Consider the following 26498-nt stretch of genomic DNA (forward strand, 5'->3'; position numbering starts at 1 on the left):
CAACGGGTGACAAAATGGCTTCCACTTCCAGCTGCAAGAAGACAACGGGGACATCCATGCACGAACACCGAAAAGGCCACAGCATTTAGGCGCGAGCTCACCCACGGAGGGAGAAAAGCAAAGGAGATGGGGGTTGCGTCCATGAGTTTGGAAGTCTATTGTCCAAGTTGCTGATGTTAGGGTTCTGGGGGTTTTCTAGCAAGCTTGAGAATGCCACAATTCTGTGAAGGAGAAACTATGGAAGAATGCCTTTTTGACGGCGACAAAGTGTTGTTGCCAACAAGCTTGGTTTGTCGGGTAAAAGATACCTGTGCGACTTTGACCATGGTTGCACATGCAATCAAGTAATCCTTCAACCTGCTGTGTGGATTCTTCAATATTTTGCGATAGGCCGATGTTTTCAAGGATGTTTTGAGCTACGAAACATGGAAGACCAAGTTGACTTCGGATGAACGAGCCTCCTTGTCAGTAAGCTAAAACTCTATTCGGAATTTCCGTGAACCATGTAGTGATACACTTGGCTCCTCACAAGCCTTCGGCCATTTTCTCCCGTGTATTTCAAATGTTCAGCAATAGCGGCTGGCCTCAAGTTCCATTCAAGTGAATGAAAATGTATGGCATATTGTACAATTGGTTCTATTGAAATAATTGAAATTAATCGAATTGAAAATTTCTTCCCAAGAAGGAAGAAGTTGAATGGGACACAGACTGGTTGTTGGGTTTACTGTTGGGGGCATTTCTGGGCCAGCTAAGTTACAGTCAGTATCTGGCAATGCGCCAGAATGTCCTTTGAACACTAAGTAGCTTGTTTATATTCTGATGCCATTGCAGTGTATTTCGTATATGTTTGACTACAATAGATTGTATTCACGTCGTATGATGTATTCCACTTTTTGATACAGCTGAGTTCAACCCAGTACATGTACATGACGGTGTATTTGTGTGCAAGTGTTGACATAATATGCGGGTTGTCAAAATACCCTGTGTATAATTTACTATAAACATATTAATTTTTTCTCCTTGAATCGGATATAATTATAGTGCAAGTATGACCCTTTCCAGTCATTTGACGTCGGATTTAGAGTACTGTAGGAGTTGAATGTCTAACGGGGCACAAAGTCTAACATTTTAACGAGAAAGAATCCATCGTTAACTCAAGAAACGTTACACGTATGTTATTCCTTCTCTCCTCTGTACGAGAGAAATAGAAGACAGGTGTGTGATGGCAGGGTCGTTAAACTTTGTGCCTGCTAAGCGGGAATTTTTTTGCAAATCGTTCAACTTTAGACTAGTCACACTTTCAACTCTTACAGTACCCCGGGGTGGGTTCCTTTGAAGTACAGTAGAGTCGCGCGCTGAAGAACGTGGAGCCCAAGAACGTCCAGCCTGAAATACGAAGAACGCCACAGCCTAAAGTTAAGAACGGCGGTGTTGTTTTTATGGCAGCTTGTGGGATACATATGATTCAGTACGGATTGTTTCTAAGAACGTGTTGTAAGAACGCAGCCAGATTGCTGAAAAAATAAAAACGTCCCAGGCTAACCCCTTGGAAACAACGTTCTTAGGCGCGTGACTCTACTGTATGATACACGGAAGTTTCACTGTAACCTGAAACTGACCGGTATGAACATACCGGTAGTCAGATAAATGGTATAGATATCCATGGACGTGCCTACAACCTAAACGAGTTGTGAAGTACGGCACCATATCTGTACTTTTTAGAGCTAGAGATCCAGGGCCTGCACAGGAGGCACACACCCATTCATTCAGCGCCGTCAAATGTCTTCCCGAGTCGCCGGTGGGGTGACCGCAACCGTCCAGATTTAAGCGAGGACAGTTGATTGCACTCGTGGATCTAGCATTCTGTACTTTTCAGTCTGCAGCACCTTGTTCGCCGTCCTGTGTACAGCGCTGTATAGATCTTCCGTATGTTTGGTCTCTTCAAGCCGACATTCGTCGTCGTACTTCTCAGTCTTGACTTGAACTGGTGAATTATTTGAAAATTGCAATCTTTACGATAGCATCAAGCCTTTTCTTTATCGGCATGACCGGGTGGAACGGTACCTGTCTCGAAGAGTATGTGATGGAACCATTTAGTACCGGGACGTCTGTCGCCAGTACATCCTGGACCAGGTATCCTGGACCATGAAATGCAGCTTTTTCTAGAGCTCTTTGAATTCTCCCTGTAAGCCGATGTTGGTGCTGGTGTGTTTGAAGTGTCTCTCTGCATGTGCCCGCTGAGCATTTGTTGTTTGTGTTTCTGTTGCCAGCATCTCTTGCCCAAGGGAACTGCTAAAGAGCAAGAAAAGGCTTTACGGTGAGTCCCATTGGATGTGTGGTGTTGTATCCCTAAACTGCGTAACAAATAATATTTATATGGTTTGTATGAGACTCAATCAGACTGATTTTTCCGCATCTACGGGAGCGCCACTATCCTCAAGGAGCAAGGTGCAGATGCACCTAAACCGATTAGCTAGAACTGGTGCATGGTTCCTTGCTCCCATGCTCAATGCTCATACTTGAGCAGTGCACGTTGCATACCACGATCATACACTGCCACAGATACTAAGAAATGCAACTCTCTCTCTCTCTCTCTCTCTCTCTCTCTCTCTCTCTCTCTCTCTCTCTCTCTCTCTCTCTCTCTCTCTCTCTCTCTCTCTCTCTCTCTCTCTCTCTCTCTCTCTCTCTCTCTCTCTCTCTCTCTCTCGCTCGCTCCTCTCTCTCTCTCTCTCTCTCTCTCTCTCTCTCTCTCTCTCTCTCTCTCTCTCTCTCTCTCTCTCCTCTCTCTCTCTCTCCTCTCTCTCTCTCTCTCTCTCTCTCTCTCTCTCTCTCTCTCTCTCTCTCTCTCTCTCTCTCTCTCTCTCTCTCTCTCTCTCTCGCTCTCTCTCTCTCGCTCTCTCTCTCTCTCTCTCTCTCTCTCTCTCTCTCTCTCTCTCTCTCTCTCTCTCTCTCTCTCTCTCTCTCTCTCTCGCTCTCTCTCTCTCTCTCTCTCTCTCTCTCTCTCTCTCTCTCTCTCTCTCTCTCTCTCTCTCTCTCTCTCTCTCTCCTTCTCTGTGTGTGTCTTGTTCTTGCAGTGAGCTTTTTAGTCGGAAAAATGTCTTCTTTGGAAGCCCACTGGATCGTTTCCAGGAGCAGCTGGCTGGTAAGTCCGTCGTGTGGGAAGCAAGCTGTGTATATGAGCACTGGTATTTACTAGTGGTGAAACGAATATACCGAATGTTCGAATATTCGTTCGGTTTGACACATTCGAACGAATATTTCTCATGGCGAATATTCGTTAACCCTTTGAGGTGCCACTGAACGCGTGAAAATGCGCAATTGCAGTTCACTCCACCCATTTCCATCATAACTTACGTTCTGTTTGCTTGATTTTGACAGTCTAGGGCTCTTTGAAACGCTCTTTCCGCTGCCAAGAGAATGAGGCCACGCTCAACTCCGTGGGTGCCACAAAGCCTGCTCAGAGCGCAGGGAATCGCCATAGGTCGGGCCTCGTGTTGAAAGAAATACTTCTAAATTTCATCCCAATGCCATTTCGCTGTCGTTTCTTGCACAGCTCTGGATTTTTTTGCATCTCAATCAGTAGTTTCGACGTCATGACACCCACACGTCATCAGCTGCTGCACACCACGTGATCCACGGGAAATCCCCGAAGCACGAGGCAAAAAAATGATTTTGAGACGTTTGAACAATTTAGTGCCGCGATCAAACTTTCGAGCGCCATATCTTTATCATCGTTTATCCTATCGCAAAAGCGATTACACCATTGGAAAGCTTGGAGCTTCCTCTTTGATCTACATATTTCGATATTTGCAACAGGACAAAAATCGATGGAGTTACGACAGTTTTACGGTACGTAAACAATATCAGTCGTTAATGACTGATGCACCGCTAAGGGTTAACCCGGTATGCAGAATCAACCGGGCGACTTCAAACTTTCGTAACTTCGTGAATACTTGACCGAATCGCTTCATTGAAAGATCTAGCGGCATTAGCAAACTCTCAGCTGTTGTTTAGAAGCCACCCGAACGCAATCCAGGGTCCTGGAGGGGAGGTATGGCACTCGAACGAAAATCACGTCTCATGCTCAAGCTGTTTTTTGAGCCTGTGAAAGGCACTTCAGCTGGGGATTTTTGTGAAAAATGACCTAGAAATGATGGAGAAATATATGCCTTCGTTCGTCATGCCTAATAATAGTGACAATATCCAATAAAATGACTGAGAGGAGGGCATGTGATGTCATCCGTGTTAACGAAAGAATATTCGTTCGTTCGTTCGTTAAGCCGAAGAATATTCGGCTACTGGGTTTTGATATTCGTTTCACCACTAGTATTTACTAGTATCAGCAAGGGAGCAAGATCTGTGTTTATGTTGATTGTCTGCAACGTTTGGAATTGATGTGATCTACGAGTTGTGTGAGGATTGGTTACAGTAATCGGAGTGCAGGGTGTGTGCCTTAGACGGGATTTTGATATGAGGTCGACCAAGGTGCAACATTTGGTGTTTAATTGTAGCCCTGAATGGTTTCACGCTATGGCCTCTAGGAACCTTCTGCGAATATCATGTAGAGATTGTGATCGGGGAGGCTCTGTGCATGTTTAATTTGGAGTCACTATTGCACCTGATGCTTTGTCATTGGGTACTCGAGAATTGGCCAAGCGCTCTACATGCAATTGTGTTACACAAAAGAAAGTAAAATAGGGATGTTTCGTTATTACTCAGAGTTTCATGGCAAAAACCAATCATCAGACAGGTTTTTGCCATGAAACTCTGAGTAACAATGAAACAGCCCTATTTTACTTCCTTTTGTGTACCGGTAATACCCATGTGCTTGTACACTTGCTCTTTTCTGCAGTGGGTGACTACAGTCCCGACGTCTGCATGGCTAGGGATCAAGCCATCTCTGATGACTACAAAGATTATCAGGTACCGTATATTCTCTATTATAAGCGCCATGCTTATATTTTTTCAACACCCCTCTACCCCGTGCTTATATTGGAGACCGCGCTTATATTAGAGACCGTGCTTATATTTTTTCAACCAATACATCCATACAGAGCAAGAAGAAGTACATGCTAGATATTATGCATGCAGCATTGATTTCCACCAAGACCGTGCTAATTATAGAGACTGTGCTTATAATGTTTCGAAAGGTGCTCACAGTGTGCTAGTATTAGAGACTGCTAGTAATGGAGACCTGTGCTTATAATAGAGAATATACGGTATGTGTGATACGGCAGTTCTAAAGAATGTGCTTCTGTAAAGGAGGCTGACGGTTGCTGCCTGTTCTCCAGTCCTTTTCTAACAAAAGGTGTGCAATCGTTTCCAGTTTTTAGCTTTTGTGTTATTTTCTACTGTTATTGTTGACTGTGTGTGAATACAGCATCGCACATGCACATATTTCCGTCGCCTTGTCGAGGATCTGATGGTAAAAAAAGAGGTGAGGTGGACTTTGCCGGAGGCTATAGATTTAGAACGTGCAGTTTGATGTTACTCGTATGACCATCACAGCCAGTGTATGTTTATGTGTTCTAATATTTGTCATGATTTTCAGGGGGGGGGGGGGGGGGGAGAGAGTGTGTGTCTGTGTGCACACATGCATGCATGCCTGCCCATGTGTGTGTGTGTGTGTGTGTGTGCACACATGCATGCATGCATGCCTGCCCATGTGTGTGTGTGTGCATGTGTTTTTGAATTAAGTTGCATCATTTGTTGATCTGGCGTGCTAGTATGTGTACCTGCATTAGCAGAGTTGAAGCACGTGTGCGTAGCAGCAAACTCGACAATGTAATGGCACTCCACTGTCCTTGTATAATTGTTTGTGCACAGTCCATGGTATCATCTTTATTGACACCAGGTGCGTCCAAGACTCCTACAATCATGTAAGTTGCTGTTGTGTTCGGCTCAGAGCATGTCTGACCTTCGGGCACATACACACAGCCCATGGCTGTTTGAAACAAGCATGTCAAGCTTACCACCTGGAGAATGTGTATTCTGTTCTTTTTTGAAAAGTGATTTTCCAATACCGGATGCTAGTACATGTACTGGAATGATGTTGAACAATCAACATGTACAGTGCTGGCAACTGAAATTTGACCCCCCTAGCGTCTCGTACGAATCGCTAACGCGGCTAGCGCACCGCTAGGGGGTCGGATTTCAGTTGCCAGCACTGTATCATAGTACTGTATGTCAAGGACCCATTGAATGTACTGTAGCAGTTTTTTAGCGTTTTCTGAATCTGGACAAATTCACGGTGAAATATTTTAGCGATCAGGGTTTCAGAGTAAAAAAATGATGACTACGGTACTGTTATGTACATGTCAAGTTTCCATTGGTGCGACAAAACTTTAGTGAAAAGTCTCCTTTCGCTAAAATATCACCGGCGCTAAAATTAGCCGTTTTTATATATACAGTAATTGTTTTTTCGTGCCAATAATTTTAAAGCAAATTGGAAGCTCTCCCAATTTTTATAACGGTGCATGCATCTATATGTCGTCCAGATCAGTCAAGAAGAACAAATCGAACATTTTCTGACCCAAACGTTTTTGTTCCCCTTCTCATCATCGCTCATCATGAGAGAGACCGCCGAGGAAACCGCCATATGTGGCAACGGACCCATTTGAAACCTTTCACATCTGCTTTGGTGATGTATTACTCCATGCGTGAAATGCAGAAATTTTGCAGCGCCGAAATTTTGTATATTTCCAGTAGATAAATACTTCATTCCATAAAATAATAATAATTCCAGCCGCCAATGCAAGCGAATTTCAAACTGCGGAGCAGAACGCACGGCAAGTAAATGATCACGCAGATATCAGGAGCTCCAGCTGCTGAAGACGATGCCGTCAGAAGGCCGTTTACTGGTGCTGTTGGTACAGTTTTGATGTCGTCAGAAACTGGTGACGGCACAGGTAGTGGTACAGCGACGGGTGTCTGGGGTGTAAGGCTGGCCAGTGCTTCGTCCTCAGAGCAGTCCTCACCAAGAAGAGGAGACAGGGCCAAAGGAAGAGAGAAAGAGAGAGAAGGGGAGGAGCAGGTGACTGGTGTAGTCCTGGTGGCATTATATATTGTTAAAAAAGTGTCTTAAGACACCAGTCAAGGTGAGGTAAAAGTCCACCAAATTCTACATGCTTTTTTTAAATTATCGCTTTGGCAGATCGGTCTAATGTTTAGGTGACTGCGTTGGAGTGTATAAATTACAGCAGCTTCAACACTGGACAAGTACATTGTACTAGAGAATATAATGTTGTGCATGTAGTACAATCGACAACAAATCTTAAAGATTAAGTATACATGTGGCTCCGTCAATTTCTAAAATACATGCGAGAATTTCGGAGTCCTTATTGATGATGTGAAGAAGAGGTTGGTGCGACTTCGGCGATAGTAGGGGAAGAGTGTGTTCGATGGACTTTTCGTGTGCTCTGGATGGCAGTCGTGAGTCAGTCAAGTGAAAATTCAAGTCGGCAGGAAAACCGCGAGCTCCCATGTAGGGAGCGACACACTCTTCCCTTATTGCTGATGATGGTGAAGAATAGCTTGAGATTTGTAGTTTTTCTTTCCCTGATAAGCTTCCTGTCTCCAAGAAAGATGCATGCGAGTGTTTGTTGATATACAGCTGGACATCTTCTTTGTGTTTTGTTGTGCAGGCCAGCACAGCAACAGCACTTGGCTGTGTGCTCATCGGCAGATCTGAAGTATCGCAAGTAGGTGCTCTCCTATCTTGTCTCACTGTCTCACTGCTGCACATTCTTGCAAACGCAGTGTACACGTACATGCATATAGCATCAGCATTATGCTCATGCCATTATAGCTAGCGTACATGTACTTAGGAATGCTTTGCAGTTGCACAGACGGTCGATACTTTGATCGTCTGCACATCGTCGGGTGTGATTGTTCATGCTGGCTATGAGCGGAGATAAAACTACTAGTTATGCATCCATTATCCCTTCTAGCGTTTCTTCTGTGGCGTCTTCATGAAATATGAACCCTGTGTGCTCTCTAACGGTTGTGTGTGTGTGCGTGTGTGTGTGTGTGTGTGTGTGTGTGTGTGTGTGCATGTGTGTGTGTGTGTGTGTGTGTGTGTGTGCATGTGTGTGTGTGCATGTGTGTGCATGTGTGTGTGTGTGCATGTGTGTGTGTGTGCATGTGTGTGTGTGTGTGTGCATGTGCGTGCGTGTTTTTTCTGTGTGTGTATGTGTGTGATTGATGTCATCATCTAGGATGCTGATGGAATGTCGACAAGAAGCCAACGTAAGATTTCCCTCCCGTAGATCTTGACAACTTTGGTTGGTGTGTCAGCTCTGTGTTACTCTGTGTTGAATTTGGTTGTGCGATAATTATTTTAAAGTCAACCTCCTGAATAACGACCTTGGTTATAACACCAACCTGCGAATAGCGGCACAATCTCCGAACCCAGTGCCCATTTGACTTTATACGTTCAACCTCACAAATAACGACAACTCGCGAATACCGACACCTTTCTCATGCACCATCCAGGGTCGTTATTTGCAAGGTTGACTGTATGTAACTGTACGTGCACTTTCTTGCAGCCAGCCAACGCTGTGTGTGTGTGTGTGTGTGTGTGTGTGTGTGTGTGTGTGTGTGCGTGCATCAGGACAGATCCTACCATGTGCTTCAGTACAGCACAGGACTGTCGGGCGCCGAAGAACTGGGGGGGGGGGGGGGGGGGGGGGGGGCAGGGTTCTATCCTAGCCCGTTCTTATTTTTAGCGAACACAGCAGTTTCGTTCTTATTCGATGGTACAGTCTTACATGTACATTTTTGCAGAGTTATACGTCTGAGTGTACATTATAGTGTACATTACGATTTCCGTTCTTATCTGCAAAAAAATCCAGCCTAGACCGTTCTTAAAAATTGGTGAAATTCTAGCCTGGCCTTTCTTCGGCGGTGCGTTCTTCGGCGCCCGACGGTACTGTAGAGATGAATACATGTTACGCAGCTGTACTGCTATTCTCTGGACTGTGAGTAGTAGTAGTGGTGGTGGTGGTGGTGGTGGTGGTGGTGGGACTTGCTGTTCTGTTCAGTCCGTGCACACCTAATACACAGTATGGACAAAGGGTATGTGCCAGTCCCGCTGCATGGCCTCTATGACCTGAAGGCTGAGAACAATGGGGCACGGGTTACGAGCAACACAGTCCACCAATTGAACCAGATATTGCAGTGTCAGAAAGTGCAACAACAAGGCCACGCAGCTAACACATTTTATGACTTGTGGAAAATGTGGATAGTACTAATTGCTTATCCATCCATGTGTTGTGAATGTGTGCGTGTGATCGTAAAACTTCCTGTTCATACAGGTGAATGAAATATCATCAGACGAAGATGAGTTGGAGTACTTGACTGAAGTATCAGGTATGATAAGAATGGATTTTTTTGCTTTCTTCGTGTAGACCAAGATGCATGCATTTCCCTAGCAAACTGACAGACTACGCTGTATTACAAGTACATTGTAGTACCATAGGAGGGGATTCACCCAGTCACCAGTGTGGGTAGAGTGCTCCACACCACCGGGGGCCAGAGCGTAGTACATAGTACCAAGAGAATTGCATTTCTGAGTTTTGTGCTTCCAGTTGCCTGAGGATTGCCGCTATGAGCATGAAAGTCAGAGTTGCAGCAACATAACTGTGGTCCACTGCTGTACTGTGGTCCACTGCTGTACTGTGGTCCACTGCTGTACTGTGGTCCACTGCTGTACTGTGGTCCACTGCTGTACTGTGGTCCACTGCTGTACTGTGGTCCACTGCTGTACTGTGGTCCACTGCTGTACTGTGGTCCACTGCTGTACTGTGGTCCACTGCTGTACTGTGGTCCACTGCTGTACTGTGGTCCACTGCTGTACTGTGGTCCACTGCTGTACTGTGGTCCACTGCTGTACTGTGGTCCACTGCTGTACTGTGGTCCACTGCTGTACTGTGGTCCACTGCTGTACTGTGGTCCACTGCTGTACTGTGGTCCACTGCTGTACTGTGGTCCACTGCTGTACTGTGGTCCACTGCTGTACTGTGGTCCACTGCTGTACTGTGGTCCACTGCTGTACTGTGGTCCACTGCTGTACTGTGGTCCACTGCTGTACTGTGGTCCACTGCTGTACTGTGGTCCACTGCTGTACTGTGGTCCACTGCTGTACTGTGGTCCACTGCTGTACTGTGGTCCACTGCTGTACTGTGGTCCACTGCTGTACTGTGGTCCACTGCTGTACTGTGGTCCACTGCTGTACTGTGGTCCACTGCTGTACTGTGGTCCACTGCTGTACTGTGGTCCACTGCTGTACTGTGGTCCACTGCTGTACTGTGGTCCACTGCTGTACTGTGGTCCACTGCTGTACTGTGGTCCACTGCTGTACTGTGGTCCACTGCTGTACTGTGGTCCACTGCTGTACTGTGGTCCACTGCTGTACTGTGGTCCACTGCTGTACTGTGGTCCACTGCTGTACTGTGGTCCACTGCTGTACTGTGGTCCACTGCTGTACTGTGGTCCACTGCTGTACTGTGGTCCACTGCTGTACTGTGGTCCACTGCTGTACTGTGGTCCACTGCTGTACTGTGGTCCACTGCTGTACTGTGGTCCACTGCTGTACTGTGGTCCACTGCTGTACTGTGGTCCACTGCTGTACTGTGGTCCACTGCTGTACTGTGGTCCACTGCTGTACTGTGGTCCACTGCTGTACTGTGGTCCACTGCTGTACTGTGGTCCACTGCTGTACTGTGGTCCACTGCTGTACTGTGGTCCACTGCTGTACTGTGGTCCACTGCTGTACTGTGGTCCACTGCTGTACTGTGGTCCACTGCTGTACTGTGGATTGCACTCACTGTATTAGTGTTTGCTTTAGTGATAGAGTGGCAGCTGTTGTTTGTAACCGTAGGCCCGAAAAAGAAGCAGGTTCAAATACACTATCTGACTTGTCAACTTGATTTGAAAACTTTGTTGCAGTGAGGCGTACGCTGCTTGTCAAGTAACTGGTGGTGTTAGGGGACATTATAGCGTAATTTGTAGTTCCTTGGTCTTTTCTTTGCTATAAATTGAGACTATGATACCTTTGCTACGAGCCCGAAAAACGCCATTGGCTTTGCGATGACAAGAAGCCCCATGCCAGGCAGGCAGGTGGGTGGGTGGGTTTGCAAGTTGCGACATGACCCTTCTCTGTCCTCTACTCTCTATATGTATTGAATAGGTACTGGTCGAGTGGTTGCAACGCCAGCACTCTCTGCACCTCGCACGCACGGAGAGGCCAGCCAGACGAACAGCACCAGCCACGAGGACCGAGGCGGCAGTGATGCAGCCTGTCCGATCAACGGCCTCTCTAGTGGCGCTGCTCCCTCCATGTCATCGCAGCTTGTTACCGATGAGGACTACATCAACATGATGAAGAGACACCGGAAACGGAGACACCGCCAGGACGTGAGTGAAGCGGTGATGCTTGGACATTGCCATATCTCTGTTTTCGCTACTCTTCTTTTCATTGTTTCATTGGGACTGTCATGTTTGCAGTACTGAGGACTGCATGGGCAAGATGTTGGTACTGCCTGGTGTTTAGATAAGCGTGTAGATGTATTGCCACCCTACAGAGGTTTTATACTCAGTATCTGCTTCCTACATAGGCCATAGCATGGTGTGTTTTCTGTGTGATCACTCATCACGATGAGCCCCAGTTTTGCTTAGAGAGGGAGTTCCGCGCTCCTGTGGGTAATTAATGAAATAAATGTCATGTCCACTTGAGAGTTGATCCACGTTAGAGAAAACAGGCACCTAGATTTAGATAACACCTAATAGGCACTAGAGTATGCACTGTGTGTGAAGGGTAGGCTGGTCACCTAATTCTACATTGCACCTGAAACCTGGCCGGTCCCTGACACCGAAATTTAACTACACCTAAAATGACATGTTAAACAGTACTATCCCAGAAGACCATTATAACTAGGACGAAGGGATGCTATGTCCAGTCAAATGACCCTGGATAAGGAGCACTGTACACGGCGACCGCATTTGCAAGGTCCCTCAAGCGGTTGGCTTGGACAGGTTCCACTGTATACTATGCCATTGGCTAATTTACTTCATTACCCTCAAGGCTGAATTGCGAAGTTATAATTCACCTGAGTGATTTATTTGTCCCAACTCCTGTTGTGATTTGCTTGTTGTGTGCCGGTGTGTATTGTACTGCACAGTGTCATCCTGAATTGAATACGGATGGTACAACGCTCAACGACATTTTGGGACGCTGTCAAATGGCAAAGAGACCGAAGCTAGGTGAGAAGCGTCCCCGCTTTACTATGACAGTGAGAACGTTTGTGTATGTGTGCGTGTGTGTGTGTGTGTGTGCGTGTGTGCGTGTGTGTGTGCGTGTGTGCGTGTGTGTGCGTGTGTGTGTGCGTGCGTGTGTGTGTGTGTGTGCGTGTGTGTGTGTGTGTGTGTGTGTGCGTGTGTGCGTGTGTGTGTGTGTGTGTGTGTGTGTGCGTGTGTGTGTGTTTGTGTGTGTGTGTGTGCGTGCTGGCATGCAAACAAGATCCTTTACAGATTGAAGACTACATGGAGAAAAAGGACGGTGTGATTTTTCTAGTTGTGAATAACTTCCTTTAAGTTAACCCTCTTACTCTGTGCTGTGTATTCTCTCTGTCTGTATCTGTCTCTGTCTCTCTCACTCTGTCTGTGTCTCTCTCTCTCTCTCTCTCTCTCTCTCTCTCTCTCTCTCTCTCTCTCTCTCTCTCTCTCTCGCTCTCTCGCTCTCTCGCTCTCTCGCTCTCTCGCTCTCTCTCACTCTCGCTCTCTCTCACTCTCGCTCTCTCGCTCTCTCTCCCTCTCTCTCTTGCTCTCTCTCTCTCTCTCTCTCTCTCTTTCTCTCTCTCTTTCTCTCTCCCTCTCGTTCACACGCGCACACACACACACACACACACACACACACACACACACACACACACACACACACACACACACACACATGTCTGCCATCTCTCTAGCCACCAAGAAACATTCTGTCATCATTCCGAAGAAAGCATCCGCTGCTTCCAAGAACCTGCTGAATGGCACTCTGAAGGGCAAGGTCAAAGGCAAGCCAGGCAAGAAAAGCACTAAGCATCAACAGCAGACTCCTGCTGAAGTTACAGCGCTGGGTGCGCATACTTCATTCTTTGCTCTAGTCCGGCACCTGTTCAGTGGCTGTGCGGACTCCCGCACGTCCATGCATCGCCTGGAGGAGAAGATTCTCATCTGGCAGAACTCTGATGCTGGGATCAACTGCGACTGGGCGCTGGAGGAAGAGAGCTGGGTAGCCTTGGTACTACCCGCACTCAGATATCTTGCTGCTGAGGATGGAGGTAAGGGGGAGGTATGGGGCAACAATTTCTAACCTGATTACTAAGTAGGTATAGTCTTCGAAGTACTTCAAAGTACAGTCAGACCTCGCTTATCTGGTCCTCTTTTATCCGGATCCCTCGCCATCCGGAAGAAAATCGTTGGTTACCGATTTACAGCATATGGCATGCATACATACATACAGTATGTGTGTTCGATTATCCAGTTCACTCGCCTGTCTGGATAATTTTTTTGTGAAAAACGGATGTGTGTGGTTATGTGAGGTCTGAGTGTGCTCCCCTTTTGTGGTGTGGAGTTCTGATATCATGGGATTGCGTGCAATGATCTCCATTGAGTGAAAGTGACCGTTTTTACATTCATATTTCTCCTGTAGAAACACTTAATTGCTAGAGTGTTTGCTGCAGCACACGTTAGCACAAGACCGCTCCTAGTTTTCTTCCTTCCGATCTGCATGTTGTGTAAGTAACTTTGCCTCTTTCATGACTTAGGCACAAGACAGTTAGGAGACTTATAATAAGTCTCCATTATAAGTCTCCTAACTGTCTCGTGCCTAAGTCATGAAAGAGGCAGTGAATGGCTGCATCATATCTATCTTACACATTCTTACCTGATGGTCTCTTCCTTTCATTTAGCCGTATCATCTTTCTCACCGCTGCCTGGGTTTGCACCGATGACTGATTTCAAGGATCGCATTCAGCAGTGGAAGTGGATAGGTCACGGGCGAGATTCGGACACAGCGCTCAAGGCACTGTGCGACCATTTCCTAGCAACTCGCCGTGACATTGTGGTAAGCCTGCCCCCTTCTCTCTTCTCTCTCTCTCTCTCTCTCTCTCTCTCTCTCTCTCTCTCTCTCTCTCTCTCTCTCTCTCTCTCGCTGTTTTTATTGATGTTGACTTCTGTCAAGTTTTGGTTAGGGTAAAGAAAAATAGATCAGTACTCCATTCATTATGCACATCCCAGTACTAGTGTTGTTATGTTGTTGACCTGGGTTAGCCTTGATGAGTGCAATTGCATTGGTTTATCTGAGATGTACCCGGGTCGCAGGTGGGCTCCTCTTCTGTGTTAAATGGCATGTGATTAGATTTGTCCAACTGTCCTGCATCTATATGTACCTACAGTTCGTTCGAAGCACAATTTTTGTGTAGCTCAAAGAGACATGGTGTGAATGAAAAATGGAGACTGGTACAAAGAGCCTGGAGCACGAGTTTCGAAAATGGAAAGAACAGGAAAGTAGGATTAACTGCACAGTTCATCCTATACTAGGGCGCGTGTAAAGAAAACATTTTATTTTATTTTTGTCTACTCAGGGTGCGTTCTTCAATCCTCTCGGAAAAGTTTGAGAATCTCGGAAAAGTTCGAGAAGTCTTCTTATATCCTCTCTGAACTTTAGGAGACTCTCCAAAGCTCTCCGAACTTCAGAGGTGGTTGAAACTTGGAGATTCCCCACGTTTTGGGATCAGCGCATGCAAACTACTGGTAAAAGCCACGTGTTGATCATGAGTGTACGACATTCCCTTTTCGCATACACACAGTGCGTACTACATTCGTGTCACTCAAGATCACGGCCTCTTTGGCGCTTCACGTATGCAAGAGATCTCCAAATTCTTCGAGACCCGTTCCTAAATTATCCCAGTTTATTCCGACTTCCAGGAGAAATTTCTCCGAGAAGCTAGAGAAAATAAGAACGCACCCTAGGATGTAGAAAGTTAGGGCACCATTTTTTATGAATGGACTGTATCTACCTTCTTTTGTATTCGTTGTGTGTGTGTGTGTGTGTGTGTGTGTGTGTGTGTGTGTGTGTGTGTACGCACGCGTCCTCTCAGGAACCTGACCTTGGCGAAAAGTCGCCGCCGCCACCACTAACGTAAGAGTCAATTAATTTGGGTTCTCTCCCACTCAGTAGCTCTGCCACAGAGGCATAGAATGCCTTGGTGTTAGTGCCTATACTTCTTGAATATGTATGCATTGATACTGTGTGCAGGTGTATGCCTTGATACTGTGTGCATGTGATGTAGCTGATGTGATCACTGCCCTTTAGGGCGTGGTGATGTGTGCGGTACGTGTACTTCGGTGTGAACTCCTACCAATTCACCCCACCATGTCTATGTAGCTTGCGTGCCGTGCAATCTCTGCACGGCTAGTCACCCAAGTGGTGACGTATGTTATATTGTTTAGTGCTTGTATTGTTGGTGTGTCTGAAAAATCAAATGGTTGAATGTATGGTGTGTGTTGATGTCTTGTTCCATACGCAGTGTAACCGATTACGTAGTGAGGGCTAGCACAAGGGATGAGAAGGGTCAGTTCCAATCTCAGGAGTCACGGCGCTATGCAAATGCTCACCGATCATTCACATACCACATGCATGGGTTCTTCTCGGTGGTTGGGCCAGTCAAGGTATGTCACTACTGCTGCTGCTGCTGCTGCTGCTGTTGGTGCTGCTGCCCACTGACTCTGCTGCTGCTGCTTCCGCTGCTGTTGTTGCCACCTCCACCACTGGTGCTGCTGCTGCTGCTGCATGTCTCTATTTCATTATGCTTTTCGTAAAATTTGTCTCATTCATGGCTTGTGCTGCGCTAGTAGATCTCTATTCTTGAACGGCTTACCCATGCTTTTACAATTACTATTGGTCAGAAGAGGCTGATGACCTTTACTGTACATGATGTGTTTGTGTGTGTTTGTGTGCGTGTGTGTGTGCGTTTGTGCGTGCGTGCGTGTGTGTTTGTGTTTCTCAGGGAGTGTTCAACAAAGACTCTGGCCTCAGTAAGGCCAGAGAGCACCCGCTGCTGATCTCTAATCGACCAGCTTGTGTGACTATCTTGTCTATCGGTAAGCCATACCACTGCTGTCGTACCACAACCACTATTGCCATTTTAACTTTTTTAGGTATTTCCTTCTGTTCACTGCGGAAATGTAGTGTTCGTAATGTGTAGATATTAGCAGAGCTCTATTGTTCTCCTTCTTATCCACATCTCAATAATGCCCATACCCTCAGCATATACACCCACATGCACATTCTTGTATTCATTTGGCGCTGCCTGAACAAATCTTCAAGTACTCTGTTTGCAAGCTTTTTCACCCGTAGTCCCTCTCTCCGAACACGAGGAGGGAGCAGCAAGTTACTCATCATTCCTGTCTCCCCCACTGCATCCTCAGCTAAGCGCATTAGCCATGCTGGAGCTATCCTGTGGAACCAGCTCCCAGACACAGCACGCCTCGAAAGAAAGCGCTCCACTTTCAAATCGCTAAGCCTGGCCTTTCTGTTAGGCAGTACCGTCAACTAGGATGAACTCATCTGCTTCACTACCTCTCTCTCTCTCCCTCTCTCTCTCTCTCTCTCTCTCTCTCTCTCTCTCTCTCTCTCTCTCTCTCTCTCTCTCTCTCTCTCTCTCTCTCACTCACTCACTCCTTTCTTCCCGGTTGCCGTGCTTGTGACTTTTTTTCCCCTGCTGCCGTGCTCATATTGGTTATCTAACTACAGCTGTATCCTCTTCTTGGTTCTGTTTGTCCGCTTATTATTATATATTTTTCTTTTCTCTTATTAGGGAGGTTTCGCTCTACGGAATTACGTATGAAAATAACGTATGAACTGCACGGAATTTTCATACGTAAAAATCAGAGCTGTTGGGTTTCGCTCTACGTGATTTCTCCACGACTGCTAAACATGCGTTGTTGCTTTGGAGACGCGTTGGCTGCATGCGCCCACCGTATGCACCATAAACCGAAACCGCGTTTTCTATGATATTATGCACGTGGTGTACGGTGTGTGTACCTTGTGTTTCGCGCGGCTTGAATGTTGCCATGGACAAATGCGGAAAATGCGAAAAAATATTTCAAAAAGTCCTACGGAGGACCCAACGTAGGAAAGAGCTTTCCTACGGAAATCCGTAGAGAGATTTACGTATGAAAGTTGCCCTCGCTCCCCGGCGCGTACGACATACGGATTTTCATACGTAATTACGTAGAGCGAAACCTCCCTATTATCAGTGGGACCATTGTCATTAGGTTTAGGCCTGTTTTGGAACTCCACTTTAAAGAAAGCCAAACAACAACAACAACAATAAACATCTCAATATACATCTCAATACACATCTCAATACACATCTCAATACACATCTCAATACCGTATTTTTACCAGTTGTAAGTCGACCCCGGTTTTAAGTCGACCCCCGTTTCTGGAGGTCTCAATTCTGCATTTTAAAGTTTTCACCCAACGAAGCATTACTAACCACTCCCTGCTACTAACACATCAACAAATCAGGTAAACATTCTTTATTGGAGGGCATACCGTCCCAATCCTTGAAAAATGCCAATAAACTGGCAAAAATGTGTACCCATGGTGCACTCGTGCATGCAGTGCAGGTCATTTTTTGTAAGATACTGCTGATAGTTCCCGGTTATAAGTCGAATCCCGGTTGTAAGTTGACCCCCACCCTTTCTTCTTCTATTTTTAGTCGTAAAAGGTCGACTTACAACCGGAAAAATACGGTACACATCTCAATACACATCTCAACACACATCTCAACACTTCTCAACACACATCTCAATACACATCTCAATACACATCTCAATACACATCTCAACACACATCTCAATACACATCTCAACACACATCTCAATACACATCTCAATACACATCTCAACACACATCTCAACACACATCTCAACACACATCTCAACACACATCTCAACACACATCTCAACACACATCTCAATACACATCTCAACACACATCTCAATACACATCTCAACACACATCTCAACACACATCTCAACACACATCTCAACACACATCTCAATACACATCTCAACACACATCTCAACACACATCTCAACACACATCTCAATACACATCTCAATACACATCTCAATACACATCTCAATACACATCTCAACACACATCTCAACACACATCTCAACACACATCTCAACACACATCTCAATACACATCTCAATACACGAGCCTCTTGCTGTAGATCATGGGTTGTACACCAACTGATGTGTGTGTGTGTGTGTGTGTGTGTGTGTGTGCGCGTGTGTGTGCGTGTGCGTGCGTGTGTTCGTGCGCACGCGCGTGTTTGTGTGTGTGTGTTTGCATGTTGGTGTGTGCTTGCACATGCTTACAGTACGCGACGCTGCAGCTCGACTGCCTAATGGTGAAGGCACCCGTGCTGAGGTTAGTGGAAGAGTGTGTCATGTCGTACCCTCTGCCTTTCCTACTCTGTCCATGTGTTTTGTTCATCTCTACCAGCACCTTGTTTATTGGCTAGAATACCGCGAAAGCCTGTAAAAGCCCACCGCACGTGTCAACATTCTTATTCCATCGTTAGCCCACCGCACATATGAATGCCCATGGGCGAAACCACTGGCCCGGTACATAACTGCGACAGTGCAGTGCGCGCACAGCACAGGTCCACGTGCATGTACAATACGGCAGGATAGTTACCATGGTTACCCCTAGTCCCTAGTCGTTGGTGGATATGTTGATGTGAAAGTTAGTCTGATTACAAGTATCTGAAATAACACCAGGGCTTTCACGGTATTGCCACCTGACAGCTTAGATGAGTTGAGGATTTGGTGTGATGTAGCATGGTGTTATCTGTGTTGTTAGTATCGTGTTATCTGCGCTGTCATTACCATTATATCTGTGTTGTTGGTACCATGTTATCGGTGTTATCGGTGTTATTAGCACCATGTTAACTGTATTGTTAGTACCATGTAATCGGTGTTGTTACTACCATGTTATCTGTATTGTTAGCACCATGATATCTGTGCTGTTAGCACCATCATTGCTGTGTTTGTTAGCACTATGATATCTGTGTTGGTAGTACCGTGATATCTGTGTTGATAGCACATTGTTATCTGTGTTGTTGGCACCATGCTCGTTCCCTATGTGATGACTTGACTGATTCTTTGCATGCAACTAATCACCGTGACATTGGTGTAAACAGTGTTTTGTTTTAGCCTGCTCTGAGTGAGGAAATCTTTACATGAGTGTGTGACTATGAGGTGTTAGGTGTACTTTGATGTTTTGCACGTTGACTTAGTGCCATATTCACGTGATATTTCGTGTCACATCTGTTGCTATATGTGTAGTTGTCGGTGTGCTGTTTGGGCTAGTTCTAGTTTGGTTTTCAGTTGGTGTCCATGTGCAGTGTGTATCGTGACTGGCGTCTTCCTGTAGTCTCACTGTGGTCCCTTGTTCAAGTTGTCATGTGCTCTTTTCCGTCTGCTTGTCTGTGGCTTGTGTGAGTCTACACAAGTGTCTTGCTCTACCCTCCTCCACCTTCACCGATACTAGTCTGTTTGGTGAACTAGTCTCTGTAGTGTAGTTGGCTGTGACGTGCCCTGAACAAGTCCTCACGGTCTAGACAGGCGCACTAACTAGTCTTACTTGTACTGGTCTGCTCAACTCCTCAAGTGTCTGGACCACAGCCTCTCTGTGTCAGAATGGAGTGCTCCCTGGGTCTGTCTAGATGTGATGTTCTTGTAAGTGGCTTGTACTGCTGCTGTTGTCTGGTTTGCTTCCTTGGCAGCCTGTCACATAGCTACCTAGATGTTCTCTTTATTCTGGTGCTAACCGAATGCTTGTTTCTCTGTACGGCTTGTTGCCTTGTAGATTTGTGTCCTGGTGCGTGACTCTCAGTACATTGCCCCGTCAGCTACAGATCAATCGGTAAGTGTGGTCAGCTGTGTGTAAGGATGATGTAATAATTTGTGTAAGGGGCGACGCAATAAGCACAAGCTGCCCATGGCTTAAGTTGAGACTACTGCTACAGCCATTGCTAGTGGTATTGCTGATGTATTTGCTGCTGTTTATACTACTCCCGTTGCGCTGTTGTCTTTGTTTCCTGCCTGAGCTTGCCTGCTGTTGCTCGTGTGGATTTACGTCAATTGGTGAAGAAATGCTACTATCCACTCTGTTTCGATTGCTGATCTTTCCAAGAGGTTGCTTTACTGTTTGTGCTGGTGCATTTTACGGCATGAAGTAGAAGGCTGGTTGTTGATATTTCTGCTGCTGCTGCTGCTGCTGTTGTTGTTCAGGTACATACTGTGGTGAGTGGTGCTCTGGATCGTCTCCACTATGAGAAGGATCCGTGTGTGCGGTATGACAGTAACCGAAAGCTATGGGTCTACCTGCATAGGAACCGCTCTGAAGAAGAATTCGGTGAGTGCTGCAGATGCTCAAAGTGGCGGCCTTCGTTGGATTGCATCGGTATAGGCTGTTTGTATGGACGGCCTGCGCTGCTGGGCTCGGATTGAGTGGAGAACAGATGGAGAAAGGGTTGTGCACGATATTATCATGAAACCGACTAGTTCCCTGCACCACAGGCTTCAGGGCAGCACCGGCTGTCATTTTTGGTTTTTGGCCGGAGCTAAAGAAGTTCAGATATAGTGTGTATCACCCGAGTTACGCAGCAGGCCTTCAGAAAAGTGCTGCGTTTATTGAGTGGGACATTATTTGCACACATCCCACATAGTTTTTTGCTTTAGTTTAGGATGGCATAGAGCAGGACGATTTTTTGGCAGTATGTAAAGCCCAAGTGTGCGACTGCTTATAAGTTTTGGGTCGAGTTCCTGTCATGTAGAGCAAAAGCACACTTGATGCTACATCTTTTTGACTTGTTTGATATGTTTTGCATAATAATGGATGAGTATGAATTCGATTTGGCTTCTTCACCAATGTTGTATTGTTCGTGATTTTGCTTGGTATTGTTCAGAAAAACTGCACCAGGCATCTGCGGCCGCGATACGTGCCAAGAAGCAGCTTCTTCACAAGGCCAAGGGAAAGCCACTTACGGTTAGTTGTTGTGTTTTTAATGTGTGCCTAACCTGTTGTCATTCACCACTGAGATCAGGAAGCTTAATTCAGCATGCTGTCTGCATGCGCCCGAATAGAGTCGAATGTGCCTGATTTAGCCGCTCCGACATCAGATGGCCTATTTTGTGGTAGCTTTTGAGACTCTCTTTGGTTGTTTGCTGATTCTCTACTCGTTCTTCGTGTGCTGTGTGCGTGCGTGTGTATGTGCGTGTTTGTGCGTGTGTATGTGCGTGTTTGTGCGTGTGCTGTGTGCGTGTGTATGTGCGTGTTTGTGCGTGTGCTGTGTGCGTGTGTATGTGCGTGTTTGTGCGTGTGTATGTGCGTGTTTGTGCAGGGATCTGGCAACTACCCTGTTTCTGTGCCTCCCACCACAACCAAGTCTGGCAAGTTGCATGGCAATTCGAAGGCTGCCAAAGCTGCAGCAGCGGCGGCGGCCAACGCCTCCAAAGCTGCAGCTCTATCAAATCATCGCAACTCTGCTAGCTCAACAGACAGCGCCGGCAACGGCTCACTGGTCATCAGTGAGTCTCGTAGCAACCGCGATAAGTTGCAGCACCATCACCGTACGCCCGCCATTGCTGCGGCTATTGCCGCCGCTGGTGGCCATGGCAATGTCTCTCCCAGTCCTAGCAATCTGAGCAGTGCAGCTGACAGCGACAGCAGTTCTACTGGCACCAGTGCTGCCTCCGGTAGTAGCAGTGGCAGCGACGACGACGACGACGATGATGAGGACAGCAGCAGTGGCTCAGGAGAATCCGATAGTGACGATGCAAACAGTGGCGATGATGACGAGGATGACGATGCTGTTAGTGCAGGTAGTGATGGTGATGATGACGACGACAACGAAGTCAGTGATGATGGTGACGAGGATAGTAGCAGTGGTGATGAAGATGATGACGATGACGACGACGATGACGACGACGACGATGATGATGACTCTGATGTCGACGCGGCAACTGATTCAGATGCTGCTAGTGGCGATGAAGATGATGACGATGACGACGATGGGGATGTGAGTGCAGATGACGATGATGATGACGACGACGATGATGATGACGACGATGACGCAGACGATGATAGTAATGATGATGACGACGATGATGATGACAGTGATGTAGATAGCGGTGATGATTCCAAACAACTGGACGACGACGATGAGAGTAAGTTGAAAATCATTACGTATGTATATTACACCCTTAGCAAAAAACGTTATATTGTGACGGTATTACCGTAAGGGGGGAAATACCGGGATTTGGGTTCGACCTCAAGCAAGATGCGCGCTATTTTTAGTACACTGTTGCCACGAGAATAGCTTCTATTTCGCGGTACAACCATCTATGTCACCATATACGCGATACAAGGTGAAATGTGTACGGACTATGCAATATTTGGCCAAAAAACATACCGTTTGTCACAACGATAAAGCCCCCATAACGTTTTTACGCTGCAGCTTCAACGCTATTTGGGTGATCAAGGCACGAGTACCGTAAAAAAATAGCGTTAGGCCACCCAGAATTAATTCGTTGTTTCGGGTCACCCGACCGACCGTCTTTTTTCACCCGACCGCAAAATGTTTTTTTTTAGAGTGCATGCAAATGTCATGTACATGGCTAGAAAAAGTAGAATATGTACACACGCGACCCTATAATAGCAGTCCAGACATCGACCTCAGAAGCAGCCAAATGACAGGATGCAGCGCTTGGTGACGACGTTGTCTTCTATTATTATCTCCGATCCACAATCAGTCCTGAAACAGCATCAGTAGCTCTACTCCGCCACTGCGTCGCTCATCAGTGACAGAAGTTTTCAAGGCGAGAGCTGCTCGTCAGACTCGTTTGCCAGCGAGGCCAAGATCTGGTCCTGGAGGGGACCTGGATCTGCTGGCACAATGACTGCGCTGGATCGTCTACAGCTAGATTTGATCGACTGGCTTGATGGACAAAAGCTATTCGATATGCACAATTGTACATGTACAGTGTATGCACATACATCTACAGTCATGTACATATACTAGTAACCAAAATACAAAAATAAAATAAAAAAATAAAATAAACCCGACCGACCGACCCTGGTACGGATGAGTGAAGTGACCCGAAACAACGAATTAATTCCAGGTGGCCTTACCGTTGTTTGCTAAGGGTGTCTATTGTCTCTTGGTAATGCAGCTGATTCAGGGTTTGTCTATCTAGGTATATACGAGTATCTATGCCAGGGCTGTAGAGTGCCCGGTTTGGGTTTTCATGCGTACAGATTTACGCAATCATTGCCCGCTACTGCTAGTGTATATCGTGTATGTATGTAGTGTACTGAATGGCAGTGGTATCAATGATTTCTGGAATCATTGCCCACTAGTAGCATGCACTACATGTACTGCTAGTCTATAATAATGTGTATGTACTATGTAGTGTAGTACTGAATGGCAGTAGTATCAATGCTGTTATGCTGATTGTGCTGCTGGATATTGCATATTGCTACCTCATCTAATTGTCATGTGCTCGCTCTTTGTGTTGATCCTACTGATCCTGCATGCGTATGTCCGTGCGCAGATTTGAGTGCAAGCAGCGATGAAGGTGATGGTAATGGCCCTGACAGCGAAATGTCTGCTGATGAGATGGATGATGAAGACGACGAGGATGAAGAGGACGAAGGTAGGAGTGCGTGGGCATGTGTGTGTGTGTGTGTGTGTGTGTGTGTTTGTTTGTCTGCGTGTGTTTGTCTGCGTGTGCGCTCGTGTGTGCGTGTATTTGTGTGTATTTGTGTGTGTGTGTGTGTGTGTGTGTGGTCCAATGGTGTGTGACTTAAAAAAAAACACAAGTTGCTATGTCTAACATAGCTGTTCGCTATCATCGCTTCCGCGATGGGCATGTCTGAGGTCTGAGGTGTGTGTGTGTGCACGCGCGTGCGTGCGTGTGTGTGGTGCGGTGTTGTGCTTGCATGCATACGTGTCCGCGCACACACATGCGCTTGTACATTATGCTATACTAATGGGGTATTCACACGACAGGCAAATCCACGTGCACCGGAAAGTTGCTATGGTATTTTACCTGTGAACGAGAAAAGTGGCTGAAAAGTGCAAGCGAGCTGGGGGCCCACTTTCACGATAATCGTGGCGTGCACGAGTACATTTACACCAAAAAGCGCGAAACAAGACTTGATTTTTTACGCGGCTCTTTAGAGCATGATAATTGTTGTATGCGTGTTTTGAAACTTTGAAATACCCATGGCTACTGGTCGGTGAAGCATTCAAAAATGCAAACGTGCCTGTCGACAAGTGCAGCTGTGTGAATCCACACAGTCACTTTGCTCGTATGTCACTCCCTGCAACTTTCCGGTGCACGTGGATTTGCCTGTCGTGTGAATACCCCATAAAGATATGGAAGATACTGACGTGATGAATGCCAGGTGATGCCTGTGAGCGAGACTACCGGTAGCAAGAGTACATAACCCCCAAGAGTGTGCAACTCCAGCTATGGGGTCTGCGACGGCAGAACTTCACATCACGTGATGAACCTGTACACATTATTTGCACTCTGTGCATGATAGACACAGGGTTGTACACAGCCCAGCTTTGGGTACAACTCTCTTGTGGTCACTTTGCACTGTTTGCCAGCGTAACCTTTTGAACCATGTCACGTGATGTGAAGTTCTGCCGTCGCAGCACAGCATAGAGGTTGTGCAGGCAGTTGCACACTCTTGGGGTTATGTACTCTTGCCGGTAGCAAGAGTATATAACCCCCCAAGAGTGTGCAACTCCTGATACCCTTTCTATGGGGTACGCCGACGGCGAAAACTCACATCACGTGGTGCAGGTGTACGTTTCCAGCCCTTTTTAGCGAGCAGCGGAGTACTAAAAAAAGCACTCTCTGACAGAAACTCACTGCGCGTATGCAAATCCCCAGCATGATCACGGCAGATTTTCGAATTGCGCGCATGCTATCCTACGTTCGTACGTAGTACAAAGGTATCTGAGACACGTGATGTGAGTTTTCGCCGTCGGAGACCCCATGTGCAGAGTTGCACACTCTTGGGGGGCGGGGGGTTATATACTCTTGCCGGTAGCTACTGCGGTAACTGCCTGCAATGCACTCAATTGTTGAGGTTGTGCGATCGAGGTCATCTGTTGAGAATCACAGCACAGCTGTACCAACTAGCACTGTTTGCCTCTCCATACTCCATGCTCCATTCGCATCACCTCTTTTGTCCTTGTTTTGTTTGTGTGTTTTCTGCTGTAGAACCTATGGATGGCTGCTGAGCGTCTTGCGTGTCCTACGTGTCCTGCTTGCCCTGTAAGCCACTAGTAATGTAGCTGCGAGAGTCACCGTCCAAATCTAGCATGACATGTACGTATAGATCCAGCACAGTCTATGTGTTGTGCTGTGCTAGAACTCTCAACGGCTCTGCGACCATTCACGTTTCCACATCACATGCCTAGTTTGCACTTGACCAATCCCAACTTTGTCAGTGCCAGTGCTGTATTCCTCGAACTCAGTTTTATACAAGGAAGAACGGTTGCCTTCCAAGATTTCTACTTTCCGCCGTGTGCACCTTTTTTTCTCATCAGCTTGAAATGCCGTGTGGCTGCATTCTTGTTTGTTGTATTACCATGCCGCCGTCGCATTCTATTTTGTGCCTGGACGGTGCAAGAGTAGCTTACACCCTCATCCCAGCCACCACTGCCACAGGGCCAACTGGTCCGGTTAGTAGGCGCCGCCTAGACAATGTTATAAGGTTTTTTTTAAAGAATGTGTATTGTACGTTGCTATGCCCTGTGTCATGCGGTGCATGTCCCATCCAGCAGGTATATCTGTCATATGAAGCTGTCCTGCATCCCACGCTGATCCGTCCTGCCCCACCTATATTTTTGAAATTACTCGTATCTGTTGCCTCCTGTTCTATGGTTTGTTCCTTTCCTTCATATCCACTCACATGGTTTATGTCCTCCTCCCCTTCACAGCCACTCGACCTCACTCGTTTTATGGTCCATGTTTTGTTTTATCCTGCCATGTCATCACTCTGTGTTGCTGTTAATTTATTGTGGCATGGAATCCGCTTTTTAATAAATAAAATAAATAAACTAAGCCAAGTTGCAAGTGCTGGGTATTGGATTGTGTAGTGCCTACTAGTGGTGGGTATTGGATTGTGTAGTGCTAATACTAGTGGTGGCACAGGCAGTTATGCGGGAGCACAGTGACTGGCACTACCTGGTTGACTGGCACACTGGCTCCAACGGGCTGGTCTATGTGTAGGCTCTCTCTCTCTCTCTCTCTCTCTCTCTCTCTCTCTCTCTCTCTCTCTCTCACAGCTTTTGCTCTTGATGATTATCCATAACAACTACAAATATCACTTTCGACGTTAA

At 46.5% G+C, this 26498-nt stretch overlaps 1 protein-coding gene across 1 annotated transcript; it reads left to right on the forward strand.

Annotated features, from left to right (window-relative positions):
* Window positions 1-17: 17 nt before the first annotated feature.
* Window positions 18-26220, forward strand: LOC135822375 (nuclear factor related to kappa-B-binding protein-like). The gene is made up of 24 exons (XM_065335125.1): window positions 18-297; window positions 391-468; window positions 2271-2317; window positions 3075-3142; window positions 4853-4923; window positions 5381-5437; window positions 5827-5879; window positions 7644-7700; window positions 8217-8247; window positions 9315-9369; window positions 11189-11415; window positions 12180-12261; window positions 12969-13325; window positions 13956-14110; window positions 15147-15187; window positions 15576-15717; window positions 16056-16149; window positions 18447-18496; window positions 19940-19996; window positions 20365-20488; window positions 21042-21121; window positions 21477-22302; window positions 23689-23790; window positions 25375-26220. The coding sequence occupies exons 1-24, from the start codon at window positions 211-213 to the stop codon at window positions 25392-25394; spliced, it is 2961 nt and encodes a 986-aa protein (XP_065191197.1). The 5' UTR covers window positions 18-210; the 3' UTR covers window positions 25395-26220.
* Window positions 26221-26498: the final 278 nt, after the last annotated feature.

This window comes from Sycon ciliatum, chromosome 8 (assembly GCF_964019385.1).
Source record: "Sycon ciliatum chromosome 8, ocSycCili1.1, whole genome shotgun sequence".
In the NCBI taxonomy this organism is placed as follows: Eukaryota; Metazoa; Porifera; class Calcarea; order Leucosolenida; family Sycettidae; genus Sycon; species Sycon ciliatum.

Excerpts from the sequence above, each read along its gene's own strand:
- LOC135822375 (XM_065335125.1), top strand. The coding sequence starts at position 211 with ATGCCACAATTCTGTGAAGGAGAAACTATGGAAGAATGCCTTTTTGAC. Across the intron at positions 469-2,270 it reads ATGAACGAGCCTCCTTGTCA|CATCTCTTGCCCAAGGGAAC; the intron begins GTAAGCTAAAAC and ends TTCTGTTGCCAG. Across the intron at positions 11,416-12,179 it reads AACGGAGACACCGCCAGGAC|TGTCATCCTGAATTGAATAC; the intron begins GTGAGTGAAGCG and ends TGTACTGCACAG.